Source organism: Ictidomys tridecemlineatus, chromosome 11 (assembly GCF_052094955.1).
Source record: "Ictidomys tridecemlineatus isolate mIctTri1 chromosome 11, mIctTri1.hap1, whole genome shotgun sequence".
Lineage (NCBI taxonomy): Eukaryota > Metazoa > Chordata > Mammalia > Rodentia > Sciuridae > Ictidomys > Ictidomys tridecemlineatus.
The window spans coordinates 824,673-843,527 of NC_135487.1; the positions used below are offsets into that span (position 1 = coordinate 824,673).

The 18,855-nt window shown below is 63.8% G+C and overlaps 1 protein-coding gene and 1 long non-coding RNA gene across 8 annotated transcripts in view; one reads left to right on the plus strand and one right to left on the minus strand.

Moving 5' to 3' along the window:
* Nucleotides 1-18,855, minus strand: part of Morn1 (MORN repeat containing 1) — a 49,179-nt gene that overhangs the window by 10,762 nt on the left and 19,562 nt on the right. For 5 of the 7 annotated variants that reach the window (XM_078025044.1, XM_078025045.1, XM_078025042.1 and 2 more), the window contains 4 exons: nt 17,314-17,437; nt 16,740-16,876; nt 2,917-3,053; nt 2,765-2,823 (listed from right to left, as the gene is read on the minus strand). In XM_078025044.1, coding sequence (XP_077881170.1) covers nt 2,765-2,823; nt 2,917-3,053; nt 16,740-16,876; nt 17,314-17,437 — 457 coding nt within the window. The remainder of the gene's footprint in view (nt 1-2,764; nt 2,824-2,916; nt 3,054-16,739; nt 16,877-17,313; nt 17,438-18,855) is intronic. The other 2 variants (XM_078025047.1, XM_078025046.1) reach the window with 1 other exon arrangement.
* Nucleotides 1,920-16,718, plus strand: LOC144367825 (uncharacterized). The gene is made up of 2 exons (XR_013427321.1): nt 1,920-2,024; nt 3,824-16,718. It is a non-coding gene; the product is annotated as an uncharacterized LOC144367825 (long non-coding RNA).

Consider the following 18,855-nt stretch of genomic DNA (forward strand, 5'->3'; position numbering starts at 1 on the left):
ATGGGGGGCCACCAGTGATGGCGATCTCTGAGGGCCTCTGGAAGAGCTAGAAAGGGGCTTCCTCCGGAAACTGGGCACTAAGCTGGAAAGGGGAGGTCATGTGTTGGGTGGGGTGGCAAGAACATTCTAGACAGAAGGTGCAGAGGTGAGCAGGATGGAGAGGTCAGCTGGCAGCTGCTCCTGGTGTGGGCAGTGAGAGTGAGGGTCTCTGGGCACTGGTGGCAGAATCCCAGCTCAAACTCCTGCTGGTGAGGGCTGAGTCCTGAGGACAGTGGAGACCCTGGCCTGCCTCCCTCCCACACCACAGGGGTCTTGCCCTGGACAAAGTGTCAGGAGCATTCATTCCTCAGCCCCTGCCTGGCCACTGGTGGGCAGCAAGCCCTTGGCACACCCTGCCTGGGAGAGGGACTCAGGAATGACACCTTCAGAACTTCCTGGGTTTCTCATGTGCAGACCAGAGGTGGGCTCGGAAGGTGCTCCTGCTTCTGCCTGGACACAGGCTGGGCTGCTCAGAGCACGGCTTCCTGCGTTCTGCAAGGTGGGGTCCTTGGGTTGGCGACTGCCACGGGGGGCTGGTGGGAGTGCAGGAGGCTCTGGGGCTGGGGCTGGGGTGGGCCCTGCCTGAGGCTCCCCCTTCTTCTTGGGCAAGGGTGTCACACAAACACCCACAGAGACTGAGTGGCCCCCAGGGGACAGAACTGGGGAGTCCCTGGAAGGTGACTTGAGGTCAGTGTGCAGTGTGTGGGCAGCGGAGGCCACGGGGCTGGAGGGAAGCCTGGGGAGCTGGTACAGGAATGAAGCCATGCCAGGGCCCCAGGGGTGCACCTCACAGCTGGCCCCCCCAGAGGGAGAACAACTCTGGGAGAACTCAGGATTAAAAATCGCTCTGGGGTTTCTAAATCCAGAAAACTCTGGCTACAGAGAGCCAAGAGGCTCCCAGGGAAAACCGGCCTCACCTTGGCCTAGAGGAGGCCCTGTGCCCAGCCGGTGCCAGCACGGCACCACAGCCCCAGGAACCCCTGAGGCTGGGAGAGACGTGGGGACTGGCTGCCAGGCACAAGCCCACTCAAGAGCTGGGATCTGTGAAGGCTGGAAAGTCGGATGTGCCGCCTGTCTTCCCTGGTCACAATAACCCCAGTGTGTGGAAGCGCTGGGTGGGCAGGCGGCAGGACGAGCTGGGGCCCCTCCGTTTCCTGGGGAGGAAGCAGGCAGCAGCAGCCTCCTGCTGGGACCAGTGTCTCCAGCCCCTCAGGCCCACTGGGCGGACAGGAGCCCCTCAGTGGCCGGATCTCGGCTGTTTCTGTCAGTGCTTCAGCTTCGCGAACGTGACTCAGAGCCGCCTGGGGATGCACCGGGCTGGCAGCGGCTCTGTCCCAGCGCCGCCTCGCAGGGCCTCAAAGGCTTGTCAGCGCGCCAACACCGTGCCAGCCTCCAGGGTCCCGGCTGGCCCACCCCCGGCGTCAGCGACGAGCAGTCTGATCGCTGGAGCAGCAGCCGGGCGTGGACTGCCGCCTCCGTCCCCAACCTCCCCTGGAAGACTCCCCTGGGGCTTCTCCACGCAGTCCCCAGCTCCCAGGCAGGCGCTCGCCGCATGCTCCCGGTGGCTCCGGCCTGCTCCCCGGGACCTAAAGCCCAGAGGCTGCGGGTCGGAGCGCGGGCGTGGCAACGCTCGGGCACCCGGGGCGCCCGGAGCCCTCCACCGCCCACGGAGCTCTTTTCTGGGCGGCTGAGGGGCAGTGTAGTACGCCCGCACCCCGCCCACCTCGGCCGGCCCCGCCCACCTCGGCCGGCCCCGCCCACATTTCGGCCGGCCCCGCCCCCACCTCCGCCGGCTTCCGCCCACATTTCAGCCGGCGCCGCCCCACCTCCGCCGGCCCCGCCCACCCCATGGCTCCGCCCACCTCGGACCGCCCCGCCCGCCCGGCCCCGCCCGGCTGGGAGGACGCTGCGCAGCCGGGTCGCCGGAGCGCGCCTCTCTTTAGATCCCGAATCTCACAGAATCCTACGGGTTCCATGAGGCGGAGGTCAGAGGGAACCCCTGGCGGGTGGCGGTGGGTGCCCGCTGCTCTTCCAGAGACCCGCCCGACCTCCCTAGCTCCTGGGCCGGCCTGCAGGTGCTGAGGGCTGCGGGGTCCACCTTGCCCGGGGTCTTAGTCCGGCAGTAGGAGCGCCAGGCTCCGCGCTTCCCCCTAGTTGACAGGCAGCCCTCTAGTTGTCAGACGAAAATCCAGACGTGATTTGGGCAAGCTGTTGGTGAACTCTGAGACCCTGACCCTCGGTTTCCTCCTCTGTAAAATGGCTGGTTATGGCATCCCACTTGGGCCTGACTGCACCTGGCCTGGCACAGATGCTGAGGAAACTTGACCAGCTCGCAAGCCCCTCCCCAGGTGCCCCTGCCTCACGTGGACCTTTCCCCAGCTGGGTGAAGCCCGGGAGCCCCCTGGCTCTGCTCCACCCAGGGCCCTCCAGCCTCCTGAGACAGGCTGCAGGAGGCCGAACGCTCTCCCCTGGCAGCCAGACACAAGTGGGGCTGCACTTCCACCACCAGTCCCTGGAAGAGACCCCTTCTGGGCAGCTGCACTGTGGGCCTCTCCTGGTCACACCCAGGAAGACCCCTTGCTTGTGCAGTCCTCTGTGTCAGGGGAGACTGAGGCATGCGGGGGGCCAGGCCCAGGGGATGGTCAGAGCCAAAGGCTCCCCCAGGACCTGGTGGGAAGACCAGAGCTGGCCCTCTGGAACCCCTGGAGTGGGGTCTACCTCCTACCTGCTGCCTCCTGCAGCCTCCTGGGCGGTGGGCATCTCTCTGGGCTTACTGCCAGCCTTCTAGAGGGTTGACAGGAGGAGAGAGAAGCAGGCTCAGAGAGGCCTGGCCAGGGGCTCCATGGACGCACTGTGTGGGCAGTGAGCCTGTGCTACCTCATGGGGGCTGTGCAGGAACAGGAAGGGCTGGCGTCCAGCCGGAGGAGGCCCCAGGAGCAGGTCCCGGAACTCAGCACAGCCTTGCTCCACCCGCTGCTGAAGGTCCTCGGGACAGTGGCACTGGCCTCCCCTGGCTGAGAGGAAAGAAAGGAAGGACCCTTGAGTCATGGAACAGACAGCCAGAACCTTCCACAAAGCTCTTCTGAAGTGTGTCTCGAGCGTGGGGCGGGCTGGGTGCAGACGGCCACATGGGCTGGGAGACAGCCCAGGGCGCTGGCCATCCGCCAGCTCCCATGACCATGTGGGCAGAAGGTGGAACCCGGCAAAGGATGGACCTTTGTCCTGTGTCTCACTTTGTACCAGCCAAGTGTACAGGAGTGTGGACAGGCAGTGTGGACAGGGAGGGTAGACAGGGAGGGTGGACAGGCAGTGTGGACAGGGAGGGTGGACAGGGAACTGTAGACAGGGAACTGTAGACAGGGCAGTGTGGACAGGGCAGGCAGGCTCTGTGGTGGGTGAATTTGGGGTCCCACACCTCCGCCCCTGTCTGGGCTCCAGCATAGCTCCCCGTAGGCCAGCTTTGGGCTGGGGTGGGCCGCACCTCCATTTCTCTCAGCCGAGGTGTCCAGCTTTTATTTAAGGCCTGGCAGGGACACAGGACAGAGAGGCTGGTGCTCAGCCCTGAAAGCCGAGCTGAGCCCTCTTCTCTCCACAGGGGGAGATGGGAAGCTTCTGCTCCAATGTGGCTTCCCGCTGGGCCTCCTGTAGGCCCCAACCACCGCAGATAGAGGCAGGAGCTCGGGCAGGGGCAGCCCCACTGGAGCAGCAGCCCCAGAAGACCTGGAGCGGGCAGAGGGCTGGTGCCCTTTGCAGACCCTGCCCATCTTGGCTCTCTCCTCTCCAGGGTCCCAAGGTGTGGCCGATCAGGGGTGCTGCCTGCCCACCACTGGGGCTGCAGCCCTAGCACCCCCTTCCTCCTCTGATACAGAAAGCAGCTCGGCGGAGGGTGAGCATTTGCATGCTAGGCTGGTGCAGGGGTCCTGGGAGCCCCCCGGGTGTGTGCATGGGCGCACGCAGGCACGCACACACACGCACACACACACAGACACACATGCACACACACACACACAGACACACATGCACACACACACACACAGACACACATGCACACACACACACACACACATGCACACACACACACACACAGACACACATGCACACACACACACACACAGACACACATGCACATGCATCAGAAACCACTTTCCTATGGGGGCTGGGCTTGAGGACCCTCCTGACAGCCTCCACCCTGATATTCCTGAGAAGGCTGGAGGCAGGGAGGTTCTGAAGGGGGAGCCTGGGCGAGGACAGTGGCCTCAGCCATAATGGAGGGTCCCCAAGGCAGTGACACAGTGAGACACAAGGGATGGTGCTTGGTAGCAGATGGAAGGTGGAGCAGGGGGTGCACCCAGGCAGGGATGGAGCAGGGCCTGGAGAGGGGTTGGCCAGGGCCCAGTCTGTCTGACCCAGCTTCACTAGAGGCAGGGGACATTACAGACGGGGTGGGGTCTGCAGGCAGGACCCCACTCGAGGCTCTTGGGGCTGGTTCCCTTGGTGAGTGGTGAGTCGTGGGTGAGTGGAGGGGTGTCTTTCGTGTGTGCTCTGGATGGGTTCCTGGGGCTGGAGGCATTCATGTCCCCTCCCTGGGGTCCCACTTCTGTGGAAAGGGACAGAGCTGCTGTGGGGAGCCAGGCCTCGACAGTACGTCCAAGCTGCAGGTGGGGGAATTATCCCTCTCAGAGGTGTCTTAATCTCATCTCGTGGTGCATGATCCAAAGCAGTCCCTCCTTTTGCAAGGACAGTTCTTATCTGCGTCTTCCTCCCCCCTCCCCAGCTGTCCCTGTGCTGCTCGTGGCCTGGGCAGCAGTGGGCACTGAGCTGCCAGGGCCTGGTTCCACTTCCTCACCCACTGCAGGCTCCTTGCCGGCTGAGGGTGCCAACGGGACCAGGTATCTGTGGGTGACTCTGGCAGTGCCAAGGCCAGCTTTCACCCACATCCCAGCCATTCGCGTCCTCCTTGGGTGGTGACCGCCCGGCGGGCCCCAGCTGGGGAGCACTGATGATGCTGGGCTCACATCTGGCAGCACCTCAGGCCTTACCTGCCACCTGCCATTCTCAGGTGCGGGGTTAGAAGGGACACAGTTTCTGCTGAGCAAATAAATATGTGTCCAAACCGAGCCCCAAGGGTCCACCTCTCGGCTGCAGGCTCACCTGCGCTGTCTGAAGCTGTGCCTTCCCTGAATGTCACAGTAACTGCTGCCTGTGGGCCACCAAGTTGGGCCAGGCATTTGCAGGCAGATCTCATGAAACCAGAGAGTGAAGCCCTGTCACCCTGCCCAGATGGGCCAGCCGCGGAGCCGTGGCCCAACCCCCGGGCCCTCCGGGAGCCCTGACCTGGTGGCACTGCAGGAAGAGAACCTGGAGCACCAGGGGCCCAGGAGAGCCTGTTCTGGGGACGGCAGCGCCACTCCCCCTCCGCCATCCCTGGCTGAGGGGAACAGAGCAGGGTGCTCTGAACTGGCAGGGACCTGGCCACTGCAGTGAGAGGAACCCGAGGGGGAGCGGGGACCGTCCTGGCAGGGAACCTTCCAGGTCCGGCTCCTGTGGACCCAGGAATCCCTCCCCAGCAAGGCCACGAGACCACACCGAGGGCCCTGGGGTGGCTGGGCTTTGCTCTTCCATTCACTCGCCCAGATGCCTGCTCCCCGCAGCGACTGCACAGCCTCGCTGACCACGCGGGCTCTGCCTGCTGCTGACCACCCGCTGCCTCCGCGTGTTCATCTCACATACGTCAGACGCCACCCCCACTGCCCACCGCTCCCCCGATGTCGGCTCCTACCCCAGCGCTGCAGTCAGAAGCGGAGGTCATCCCCCAGTCACCCCCAGCCTGTTCCCTCCACCCCGCAGTTTGTGCCACAACAGTGGCATGAGGTCACTGACTTTGCCTCCAAAACACGGACCCCTCCAGCTGCCCCTTGCCCTGCCGCCCTCCCCCTGGCACTGCCTTCGTCTGGGCCAGACTCCTGGGGCCCTCACCCCTCTGTCCGTTTGTCCCCAGGGCAGCCCTTCCCCCGCCGAGAGCCCTGCTCCTTGCCCCTGAAGAGCAGTACAGCTGGGTCGCTGCCTCCTCCACTCCTCGGTCTAGTGGACAGCTGGTCACTCAGCAGGGTGGTCTCTGACAGGCCACGCCCAGAGCACCTGTGAGGGGTGGCTGGCGACACAGGGCTGGGCGTGGGGCAGCTGTGGGGGCAGCTGAGCCTGTCCAGGAGCCCCACACAGTGCCGTCCTCCAGGGCGGGGTCTGGCGAAGGCTTGGCGGGCTGCAGAGGTCTTGCAGGAGCGGCTTTCCCTCCGGGGGGCAGGTGGCGTCCCTTCCGAGGCAACTGCCCCGAGCAGGAGCATGCTTCCACGGGCTTCTCTACTTCAGCTGGAGGTGGGTTTTAGGAGGCCACCGTCCATGCACTCCTGGAATCCGCTGAACCTCGCTGGGCCTCCTTCTTCCCTTGGACACTCCTGGTTGCTGCTGGCCTGCCCCCTCACTGCCCCTGGCTCAGGCTGGCCCTGGTGCAGGTCAGCTTCTCTCTGCCCCGGGCCCTCTTTGGGCAGGCTCCTCACTTCCTGTGGAAGCGAGAACCACACTGACTCCTGTGAGCCCCTGAGCTGCAGCAGACATGGGCTGCCGTCCCCAGAAGGTCACACAGCAGCCTCGGGGGCCGGGCCCCCATCCCTGCTCCACCTGCTCCTCGATCCCTCCTTCCCCCACGTCTGCCCGTCAGCCAGGTCTCCCCAGATCTCTCTCCACTCCTCCCCTAGTGGGCAGCATCCAGGCCACGTCCGGGGCCCAGGCCACCACTGCCTGCGGCTGGGATGACCGTGGTGGGTCCCATCGCAGCCCCTGGCCCTGTGACCCATTTCTCACCCAGTACTGGATGGGTTCAGGTCATTAGGAAGCCCTGGGCTCAGCTGCCCCGGCTCCGGGGTTCTCTTCCGCCATCGCGGTCAGATGCCCCATGCCTCCTGCGTGTTGATCATGGGGTTTCTGCCTCCCCTGCTGGCCCCGGCCTGGGGGCACTGCCCCGAGCTTGTCCACCCTGTGTGCAAACTCGTTCTATCAGGCCACACCGTGGAAAGGGAAGGGCTATTGTCTGAAGGCCGGCGCCCGCAGGGACGAGAAATTCTGACTGCAGAGAGGACTGTAAACGCTGCCGTGTGCAGGCCAGCTGTGGTCACGGGGCGCCGTCAGGGTGGCTGCTGCCAGGCTGGGAGACTGATCCCAACTGTGTGCTCCCTGGGGCCCCAGGAGCCCCAAGAGACCAAGAGGCCCACCTGGCCAGTGCTCTGGGGGAGGGGCTGGGAGGCCAACGGTGCCCTCCAAACTCGCACCCCTCCAGCCAGGCTGACCCTGAGGCCAGGGGCCAGCTCTGGGAGTGACTTCCAAAGCCTTTATGTGGATACTAATTACAACAATTATGGCTTTATCAGCAAGATAAAGGTCGGCAGGCACCCGAGGGAGGGCGTCCTGGGCAGAGGCGCGGGCAGACTGACCTCTCCGGGAGGGAAATGTCAGTTAATTATCCTTTTACAGCTGAGTCAATTAGACTCCCCAGTCACCTGTGTAGGACGCTGAGGCGCAGGCAGAGGGGTCGCAGGGCGGACAGGCTGGGAAGCCCGCACCGCGAGACGGCTGCCGCGGCTCAGGCGCCCCAGGAGGCGCTCGGGCCCAGGCCCAAGTGCTTCCCTCATTTAAGCGAATTCAAGAGATAAAACGTGATTGGCCCCGAGGGGAAGAGAGTGGCCCAGCGTGGAGGTGACCAGACACACTGCGTCGGTCTTCAAGGTGGACTCCACTAGCCCAGGAGCTGTGCTCACTGGGGGGCCTGGCGCAGGAGGCCCAGAGCTGCGAGATACGCAGAGCCGTCCAGGCCGTACCGACACGTGGGGTGGGGTCTTAAAGCCCCCCAGGGCTGTGCAAGGCCAGGTGGCACCTTTAGGCCTTCGCAAACTGCCTAGGCCACCAGCCAGGGGCTCCCTCTCTACTGTCCGCCCATCCAACCTGCTGTGGCCAGGGATGGCCTGGCTGGGCTGCCCTCAGTGGACGGAGTGCCATCCCCACTGGCCCAGAGACCACGGGGCACGTCCTCCTCGATCGGTCCCTGTGGCTGTTGGTCTCCCTGCCGGCGCCTCCCCCAGCACCCAGGGTCCCTGGGCCCTCCTCTTCCCCTGGGCTGCCACCCCTGGTCCTTATCCAGCCCTCCAGGGGCCAGCAGGGACGTGGCCCAGGACGGAGTCTTGCCAGGCCCCTTCTCCATGGTCTACACAATGACCTCGCCCGCTATCCTCACTCCCCGCACAGAAACCCAGGCGCGGCCCGCTCGGGTCCAGGACCTCACTGCTCTGCAGGCACCCCGCTGCAGAGAGCCCCTCCCGGATCCCTGGGGTGCCAGCAGGTGGTGCAGTGTGCTGCAGCAGCCCGTGGCCCCTGCCACCGCACCCTCCGGCCCTGGCGGCCACCTGCTTCCTGAAGCACAGAGAATGGGCTCGATTCCATTTGCCCAGATCCCCTAGGCGCATCTGGATGACAGTAGCCGTGGCCACCACGGCTCCTGGCCCCACACTGTCTCTGTGCCACTCTGCTCGCCTCACCTCCCAGGCTGTGCTGGGCCCCCACACTCGCCCTGGGGCAAGCCGCCACCAGCCAGCGGGGCCTGGGTCTCTCTGGGTCTCACTCTCAGTTTCTGGAGGCAACCCACTCGGGAGCAGTGGCCCAGCCTGGGCGGGCAGCAGGAAGTGAGAAGAAGGGGCAGGGCTGCCCAGGGGCAGGCTGGGGACTGCCTCATTCCTGCAGCAGTCTCAGCACTACCCCGCAAGTGCCCAACCCTGGAACCAAGACCCCCCACTCCCCACGGGACTGTGGACACCGTGGTCAGTCCCAGCCCAAGATCCTACCGCTGGCCAGTGGACAGCCACAGGCAGTGTGAGCTGACGGGGACAGAGGCCAAAGAAACTGGGTGACCCCTGAGTCTCCGAGGATGTAGTCACTTCACAAGAGCAGAGGCCGAGCAGGACAGCCCTAGGCAAGGACAGCCGAGCCCAGCCCCGACCTGAGACGCCATGGTGACCAGGGAGCAGTGGGTACACAGAGCCGCAGCACACGGGACCTCAGCCCGCCCAGCAGGGCCAGTGTCACATGGAGATGGACTGCTGGCCAGGAGACACTAGAAAGCAGCCTCAGAGCCAGCGGGTGCCAGCGTCACCTGGAGGTGGACGGAGTGGTGGGTAGAGGAGGTCGTACCTGACCCTGAGATGCCCAGTCAGTGGGTGAGTGGGCACACCCGGGACCCGCTGTCCCCGACCCATGCCCAGGTGTGGCCTTCTTTGTTCCTGGGCCTCTTCTGGTGTCTGCCCAGCCTGGGTGGCCCTGAGGTCACCTACTGCAGCACAGCAGTGGTCAGCCGGCCCTGGAGAGGCAGCTGCCAGGAGCACCATGGAGGGGCAGAGCGGGGCGCGGAGCTGTGAGGCAGGAGGAGCCTCGGGGGCCTGGCCTGCTGCGCTGCCATGGGTAGGAACGCGGCCCCCTCAGTCCTGGCGTGGACGCAGGCCCAGGAGGCCCGCAGGTTCCTGCTACATAGGTGGAGGGGCTGACAGCACCAGGGCAGCTGGCCATCTGCCCGCGTCAGGACCATGCCCAAGAACACTGGGCACCACACGCCTCTCGGGAGGGAGGGCGTTTTCTTCTTGAGCTGCTGACCCCACACCCGCAGCAGGCCTCCGACAAACCAGGACCTCGCCCGCCACGTTGCACGTGCACTGTCCACGGCGGGGAGCGGGACGTGGGCCCCTCCAGGCTTCCCGGTTGTTGCTGTCACATCCCCTACAGTGGAGACCGGCCTGGTGGGGTCCACACATGGCACCAAGTCCCTCTGTCTTCCTCTTCCCCTCCGTCCAGAGCACTCATGGCCTTTCCCTGACGTCCACAGATCCCAGGCCAGGACTCCTGGGGAAAGTCCCCGGTTGGCTTCGTCCGAGGCGCTGTCACCCGAGGATGGAGGGTGTGTGTCTTTGGCAGGAGACAAGACACTGGCCCACCCGTGGGGCGGGGCGGGAACCCGCGTGTCCTTGACTGGGGATGTGGAGCCTGCTGGGTCCCCTGTACTCTGTGGCCAGGACTCTGGGGAGGGGCGGAGGCCACCACCAAACGCGCCACGCTGCCCAGCTCGCTCCTGTTGGTCCAGGCCCGGACTCTGCTCTGGCCTGGGCCATCGACCTTCATCTGAGTGCTCCACGTGCCCCAGGCTTCCTGGAGGTGCCCACTCCGTGGCTGGTGCCGTCCTCTATCCTGCCCGCCGGCTGCATGGCCACGCCCACCTCAGGTTCTCCTCGGGGGACGGTGCTCTGTGGGCAGCCGCTCTGAATGACCACGCCTTCCAGTCCTGAAGCTCCAGGCTCTGGCCAGTCACTAGGTTTCGTGGGACTTGGTCGTTGTCCCCTCTGGGATAGCCAGGTGTGGCTCCGGGTGCAGGCGTCCCCAGGGGTTCAGCTCCGCTCACTGTTCCTTGGAACCCTACCCCGGGCCTCACTTGAATGGCTTCTCTCAATAAGAGGGTTCACAGTGCTCCTCGCTCTCTTTCCTGGGACCCCTAAGGTCAGAGGAGCCAAAGAAGGGCCTCTCTGTCTCCGTGTGGAGTGACCCGAGTGCTCAGGCGTGGGGCGTGACAGCTTGGAAACCCTGCTCCAGGGCTGAGCCTGGCCAGGGCTGCTGGGCTCCCGCACACCCTGGGGCACGCCACGTCCAGCCCGCCTCTGGGGGAGGCAGACCCCAGCTCACGGCGCAGGGCCTCGCTTGGCCTGTCCCCATCATCACCCTGGCCCCACACAGAGCCCTGCTCAGCCCCGGGCTCCAGCCACTCCTGTGGTGTCTTCCTGCCCCACCCACCGTCCCCCAGCGTCCCCCTTGCCTGGCTGCACTCAGCAGCTTTGAGATCAGATGGTTGGGGGGGGGGGCAGGGGCACAGGGAGCACCTCAGAGGAGAGATGGCCTGGGAGGGCAGGCGGTGAAGGAAGACAGCTGAACCCTGAGGGGCGGAGGTGACAGTTCCCCTGCCACACAGGCTCTCCCTGCTCCGCCCTCACCCTGACTTGCTGCACGCGAGGCACCAGGACTTGCTCCCTGCAGTCACCTGGGACCCCGCCCCGCCCCACCCCCTGCTGCTTTGGTTTGGACAGACACACACCAACGTCTGGGTGGATTTCCATTTTTATCCACTGTTTTGGCACTGGAAGCCACACAATATCTTTTTATACTATATTTTTCTGGGACATTCCCTCTGCACGATATGATTCCTAGAAAAAGAATTTATAGCCCAAACTTCCTTTGAAAATACGGCTCTGGTGCTACTCGGCCGTGATCAACCACAGACGATTAATATTGAAACGTGGTATCGTCCCACGAGGCAATGAAATTTCCAGAAATTCTCTGCCACACATTCCGCCCCTTTTATTGGCAAGATTGAATCAGCGACAGAGGGCACCTTGATTTCTAAAATCATTTTACAATAATGGTTGATTCCTTCTACATCCCATCTGATAGACACTCAAAACCATTTGTCCAACGTGTGAAAGAGAGAAAGCACTCAAACCAACTGCAAGCATTCACCGGGAGGGTTTTGTGCATTAAAGAAAGAAAGAAAGAAAAGCAATCTGACCTTCTCTGACTGTGTGGCTCCTCTGGGTTCCCAAATCCAATTTCAGGGGATTGTCTGAGCTCCGGGGCCCACAGTGTCCATCCTGCAATCAGGGGCACCTGCTTCATGAGTCAATGGGCCCAAATTACGGGGGCCGAGGCGGACGCCCCACCAAGAACAAGGAACACAAAACAAAAGGGCTCTGTGCTTCAAGCCGTGGGTGGGAATTACGAAAGGTTAAGAGACTAAATATAAAAACCCTGCTGAATATAAAATCAGCGTGCTTTGTTGCTGAAATCTGGGTGCTGTAATTTATCCAGAACAGGGTTTAGAATATCTGGCAACAGTTCACGTCTAGGAAATCGTCTCTCCTCCCCAACAAAATGAAAGGCGTCTATTGCAAAGTTAAAGACAATTGAGCAGCTGAGATAGTTCATATCAACAGAAGAGTGAAAGACTGCATTTTGCAATGACATATTACTGACATTAGTCCCCTGGAAAGAGAAAATGCTTCTCTCTTCATTTCCTTATTTATATGAGTGGAAATCAAGTTTTTGCAAGGTTCCTTTTCTTAATTGCTGAGTCCAGCCGGGCCAGGGCCAGTGATGCCCATAGTGGCTCAGTTTTCTTAATTGCTGAGTCCCAGCCGGGCCAGGTGTGGGCCAGGGTGGGCATCCAGAGCAGCCCGGTCCACCTGAGGGCCAGCGGGTGCTGGGCAAACCCCAGGGGTGTATCTCTGCAGGTAGGGGCTTGAAGGTCCGGGCAGTGGACAAGGCTGTGGGGGCAGGGTTGCACGTGCCACTGGGGAACCCAGGGGCCTGGACCAGCAGGCGGGTCCCCCCTTCACGCACAGTGGTGCCTAGCTCCACGGCACAGCCACTGTGTCACACCCCAGGCAGGGAGAGTCCTGCAAACGTATGTGGCCATGTTCTTGCAGTCCAGAGATGGAGGGTGAGCTGGGGCCCTGCTGCTCCCGCCCCGGGTTGTTGGCACCGGGCCCCAGGAACACGCTGAAACCACCACCGTGCTGTGAAACGCACGCACGCGGACCCTGCTCTGCCTTCTCCCGGGCCTCACTGGGGCAGAGTCTTCTCCTGGGGCTGATGCCCTTCCCCGTCTCCTCCCCGGGCGCCGAACTCCTGGCCACAGAGAACAGAAACCCCATGGCCCCGAGTGAGTGCATCCAGGGCTGTGGAGAAGAGCTGGCAGGTCACTCGTCCTCCAGGGCACATGTGGCAGGTGGGGCCGGGGAGCAGCATGTCCCCACCGAGGCCCACTGCACCCACCTGGCACCAGCCCCACCTGGCCAAGGCCAGGCTGGCCTCAGGCGCTGCGTGAGCTCCATGTCAGGCCCCTAGCGCCTGCGTTCCTGGAGCTGTGCCCTGGATGATCACACACAGCCGCCTCCCACACGCCCGGCTCTGACAGAGCAAGCAGCCTGCTCACCAGCAGCCCGGGCTCTGACTGCTGAACCCGCAGCCCACAGCTGGCCTTACAGTCCTGTGGCCTGCACTGCAGGGCAGCCTCAGTTACAGATTCTCCTGGGGCTCATCTTGCAGAGGCGGCTGGACACTGCCACATTCTTCTGTGCATCTAGCAGTGCCCAGGAGGTATAAGTCCATGGCTGGACGTCTATTCGGCCAAGGGCCTTCCTTCCCTTCTTCTCCGATAACCGAGCCTCATCTTTCTTGGCACATTGTATTTCTTCATGTGGCCTGGTGTGGTTGTGGCCATGTAACCAAGTTCTGGAACTTCTGCTTCTCCCTTCCTGCCAGCTGGAACAGAGCCTCCTGGCTGGAGCTTGTGCAGCCACTTAGGGCCATGAGGTGGTACATAAAGATGACAGCAGCAGAACAGGAAACAGAAACTGGAGTCCCCTGTGTTGGGGAGGCGCCTCACTCTCCCTCTGGTCACCACTGTGCTGCAAGCACACAGCTTGCCCATACTGAAGACAAATTCAGCAAGTGTTCATGCCCCTCCATTCCGCCTCCAGATCAGCTGCAGGGAGAGGTGGCCAGTGGGTACAAACACCCTGAGGCCTGGCCATGCTGCGGCCTGATGAGGTCACAGAAGGACCCGGGCCTTCCGCACCTGCCCTCGATCCCTGCGGGAGAGCCACCTAGGTGGCTCCACGGGCTGGCCCTGCTGGGGTCTGCCAGCCCCTGGGTCTCAGCCTCGCACGATCCCCGGGACCTGAGCTGCTGGGGCTGTCGTCCCTGTCCTGCTCTGGAACTCTGGCCGATGGCAGTGGCTGAGCGGCCACCTCCCAAGACACCCAAGCACACGGGGCAAGAGCCTGCTCGTCCGGAGCCCAAGGCACCTGGCCTTCACCCCGGGAGGCACAGAGGCTGGCCGGACTCGCCAGGCAGGACCACAGACGTAGGACTCCCAGGCTGTTGGCAAAGGCGCGGCAAGGAGGAGGGTGCCCCACAGGGCCCCCACACCCCAGTGTGCTCCCTGGGGCAGAGGTGAGTCTGCAAGGGACGATTCCTGGCTTCTCTCTTTCAGGTAGTGGACACACACCTGCTCTAGTGACCCCTGCTGGCTGGTTGCAAGGCCTTGCCTGGTGCTGGAGTCTCCAATGGGGTGGGGCTCAGACCCCCTGGAACGGGGCTCCCGGCCCCCACACCAGCTGGAGCCCTGCCGACTCACACCTCCTTCCCGCTGGCCAAGGAAGGTCCAGTGTTGGGGGGACGGGGCTGGGTGCGCAGCAGAGGGCTCCTCCCTGGGCCGTCACAGCAGGCTTCCTGGCACAGGGCCGCCAACCTCTCTTCTGCTGAAGCCGTGCCAGCTCCAGGCTCCCTCTTGCCCACGGTGGGCACTGTCCTCAGCAGGACGGACTGAGCTTGGCCGGGCCTTCATCCTCTTTTTGCAGGATGCCTGAGGAGGAGACCACCTGCTCCAGGGTGGGTGGGGTGCGGGAGCTGGGGTGGCTGGCCCACCCTGGCCAGCACCCTGCCCGGTGAACAGCGGGCGGCAGAACGCCCCAGGGGTCCTCGGCAGCGGGTGCAGGACCTTCGCTAGGACTTTCAGTGGGAGGAAGAAACCGGAGAGGCTTATTTTGAATGCTCCCTGGACTGAGTCTGTCCTCTGTGGGGTCACAGAAGGGAGACAAACACAGCGGGCGGAGGACGCCTGGTTCTGCCACGTCCCGCCAGCCTGGGCTGCGCGGACCTGTCTGCTCAGGTGTGCTCGGGCTCCGTCCAGGGCCCCGGGGCTGGCTGGTGGGCCAGTTGCCATGGTGACCAGCCCTCCTGGGGTCTGGTGGGAGGCTGAGGGATGGGCTCCGTGGTGCACAGCTTCCTGTGGGTCCAGGACCACCTGCCCCTTCCGGATCCCACCCCAGCGGCCGCCACCAAGAGATGGACCAAGTGAAGATGCCCACCCAGCAGGCCGTGGAGGCCGGGCTAGGACAGTGGTCCTGCTGTGTGGGGCGACCAGCCCTCTTCCTGGAAAGAAAAGTGGAACCGGCAGAGAGCCCCCTCCCGCCCCGGGCCCCTCCTAGGCAAGGGGGGGACCAGCAGGTCGGCCCGCAGACAGCCTGGGCGGCGGGTGGCTCTGCCCTGCCACACGGGGGGCTGTGGCCCTCATTTGACAGAAGAGGAAACCGAGGACGGAGGCTCGGCTGGAGGCCGCGGGGGGCCTAGTTCCGGATGTGCCGCGTGGGGGCTGAGCAGAGCCACCCCAGGGGCCGAGAGAAGGGTGCCCAGGTCCCCAGCTCCCTCCGGCCCGCAGCTGTCACCCACGCACACCCTGGTGTCCTGGGAAGCCTGAGTCCCCCGAGAGGGAGCCACTGCTCCGGACCACGCCTGGGGTGGCCGTGGGGCGGGCCCCAGGGCCAGCTCACAGGTCACACACACAGAAGAACCATGACCAGCCGCTGAGCCATGGCTGTGTTCCGGGGCCTGGATTCCATCGCGCCCTTGGAACCGAGTCTCTAGGAGCGGAAGGCGTGGCGCCAGGGAGCATCTCTACACTGAACTGTGAGAGCGATTCTGCCGGAGCTGAGATGGCTTCCAGAACTGAGGAGGAGGCCGACGGGGGACACGGCCAGGTCCCGCCTGTCCTCAGAACCCGCAGCCTGCCGCGGCCAGCCAACTTGCCTTCCCCGGATGCTGGGGTCCAGCTGTCCCTGCGGCCTGCAGCCCCCATGAAGATGGAGCCCAAGGCCGGCCTCCCTCCTCATGCTCTTGGATGGAAAGCCGTCCAGCCACCGGCAAGGACAGATCCCCCGCCACAGGGCCTCAGAGGCCGCAGGTGTCCGGAGGCTCAGGTGCCCCTCCTGGGCGGCAGCAGAGCCAGGGACCAGCCTCTGCACACCGCTAGGGAGAGAGCACCCTGAGGAGGGTCTGCGTGCAGAGCGGGGGCCGCAGGCGGGACACGGCTGGGCAGGGTGGGGACCTGGGTCTCGGAGGGGCTGGGCCACCTGGGGGAAAGGGGAGCCCTGCCAGGGAGAGGCCCTGCCCATGTCTGCCGGAGGGTCCGGGCACAGCGGCAGGGGGCAGCAGGGGGCAGCGCTCCCCACCCGGCCGTTAGCCCCTGGAAGGGGTCTGCTTGTCTCCTGTGTTAGATGACGTGTGACACAGGGCAAGGGTCAGAGGTGAGATGCCTGGGTTCTGAGAGCCTTCACTCCATCAGCAGTGGGTCCACCTGAATGATCTGCCGGAGGAGACTGGAGGTGGGTGGCTGGAGGAGGCCGGGCCCAGGGGCGAGCCGTGGGCTTCACACGTCCCTGGAGAGCAGAGCTCTGGCTCCTCCTGAGGCCTGTCCTGAGCTGCCTTGCTCCTCCACGCCCCGCCCCATGGCCTTTGGCCTCCCCTCGGCCCAGAGCATGGAGAGGCCTGGATCCAGACCTCGCAGACCCTGAGCCCCACGCGCACTCCCCATCCTCCAGAACTGCTCCTGGTCACAGCAGTGAGAACTCTGAGGCCAGCTCAGGCCGGAGCCCCGTCCCCAGACCCTCTGTGCCCCAGTCCCTGGGGGGCTTTGCTCGCCTGCCCCGATTCCGGGCACCTGTCTGGCCACATGCCCCTCACTGCTGGCAGCGCCAGGCCAATCAGTTGCTATGTTGACCACTCACCAGCCAGGCCACTGGGGGTGTCCCCTTGGTCTCCCTCCGGGAGTGGTGACTCATCTCCGGCACTTTCCTGGGCAGCCTTGGGCTCCAGGCCCCGCCAGGTGGGGGTGGACAAGGGATAGGAGATGCACTGGAACCCACTGGGAAGGGAACACCAAGGTCAGGCCTGAGGGTCAGGGCCGGAGGCCCGTACAGGGGAGGCCTGTGGCCTGGCCCTACCCCGGGTATTGGCTGACGCTTGGAGTCCAGGAGCACTATCCAGGCACCCTGGGGGGGGCTGTGTGGGTCACCCCAAGATGCCTGCTGGGGAGGGACCGACTAAGGCCAGAGAGAAGGGCCAGCCAGTGCCCTGCGGTCCCCTCCCCGAGGCCTGCCAGCCCTCCATGCTACTTAGTTGCGCTTCCTCTTGGCCACCCCCTGTGCCTTTATGTCCACCCTCCCAAGTCTGCTGCGGCACAGGTCACATCCTGCCTTGGTCCTGGCCCCGGGGAACATGTGGGTGGCCCCCTCCAGTCCGACTCCTCCTCTGCCTTTCCAACCCCAGTGAGAGGCGTCACCTGGTGTCACCGTCACTCACAAGGGCGTCTGCATGGGCGTCTCTTGGTGGTCTTCATCCACTTTGAAAAAGCTGACCTCGGAATAGGTTGGGAGCTGCACGTATCTGATGCCGGCGGAGATCCTCAGGACCCGGCCACTCTCACCTTCCAGGAGAGAAGTTGGGGAGCAAGGCCCTAGACGGCGGCCCCGGAGGAATATGGACAAGGGCGCAGCCGGACCCCACCCCGGGGGGCTGCGTGGTGGGCCTGCCACACCCCATTTTCAACTCAGCATGACCACCTTCAGCTTGGGTGGCCTCCCCTGGGTCTGTCCTGCAGCGGTCTCCTGGCCCTGGAACAAGCTCAGGTTCAGTTACAGGAGTGCAGACGGCGGGCTCCAAGGAGGCAGAGTTTACCACGTCTGGCACCCAGTCAAAGCCACCGGCTACGCAAAGAATGCAGGAGAATGTGGCCCATAAGGAGGAGGAAAATAGATTGGGGGCTGGGGCTGGGGCTCAGTGGTGGACTCTCGCCTGGCCTGTGTGGGGCACTGGGTTCGTGCTCAGCACCACATATAAATAAACAGAATAAAGGCCTATCGACAGCCACAGGGAAAGATTAAAGATCTTAAAAAGAATAGAGAAGTAGGTTGAAGCCGACCTGGAAGCGACCGGTGCTCAGCAGCCAGGACACAGGAAGGTGGGCGTCGCGCTGGGCTTGAGGGCTCAGCCTGAAGCAGAAGGTGGACCGAGGGCAGCTGGGCTTCTGGGCTGAGCACGGCGACGCGAGGGGCGAGAAACACGGACTCTGACCCGACGACGCCGAGGACAGGTCCCCGGGGCTCGGAAACAGAGCAGAGGAAGAGAGGGAAAGAGGAAGGGGCCGCAGACAGCTCGCCCCGTGGTGCACGAGAGGCTGCCGCAGCAGAACCCGGAGAGGAACGGCGGCCGGGAGCTTCCAAATCTGATGAAAACTATGAACTCACAGGTGTGAGGAGCTCAGCAAAACCCCAAGCGCAAGAGGCACAAGGAACCGTCGCCCGTCACACCACGACCAGGCTGCCCGAGTGCCTGGCCACGGGCACAGGCCAGGAGACCTCTCCTGGGGACCGGCCAACTGGGGAGCAGTGGAGCAAGGCCTCAGCCCCCTGTGGGCTTGTGCCCGCCAACGCGGCTAGAGATTGGAGGGTGGAATCCAGACGTCTGCAGACACAGAGATGCTGAGGGAATTCACCAGCAGCACCTCCACCAGGAGGGATGGCGGAGCGAGTCGTCTGGGCCGACAGGAAGGAGCCGGAGGACCAGACGTAGGAGGTAGGTGTGTAGACGAGATTTTTTTCTCTATCTATGAAATACTATTGAAAAATAGGTGGATGGGTGCTGTGGCACATGCTGGGATCCCAGCAACTTGGGAGGCTGAGGCAGGAGGATTGTTAAGTTCGACACCAGCCTCAGCAACTTCGTGAGGCCCTGAGCAACTTCGGGAGACCTTGTCTCAGAATGCAAACTACAAAGAGCTGGGAATGTGGCTCAGCGGCCAGGCCCCCTGGGTTCAATCCTCGCTACACAAAAATCACACCAGCG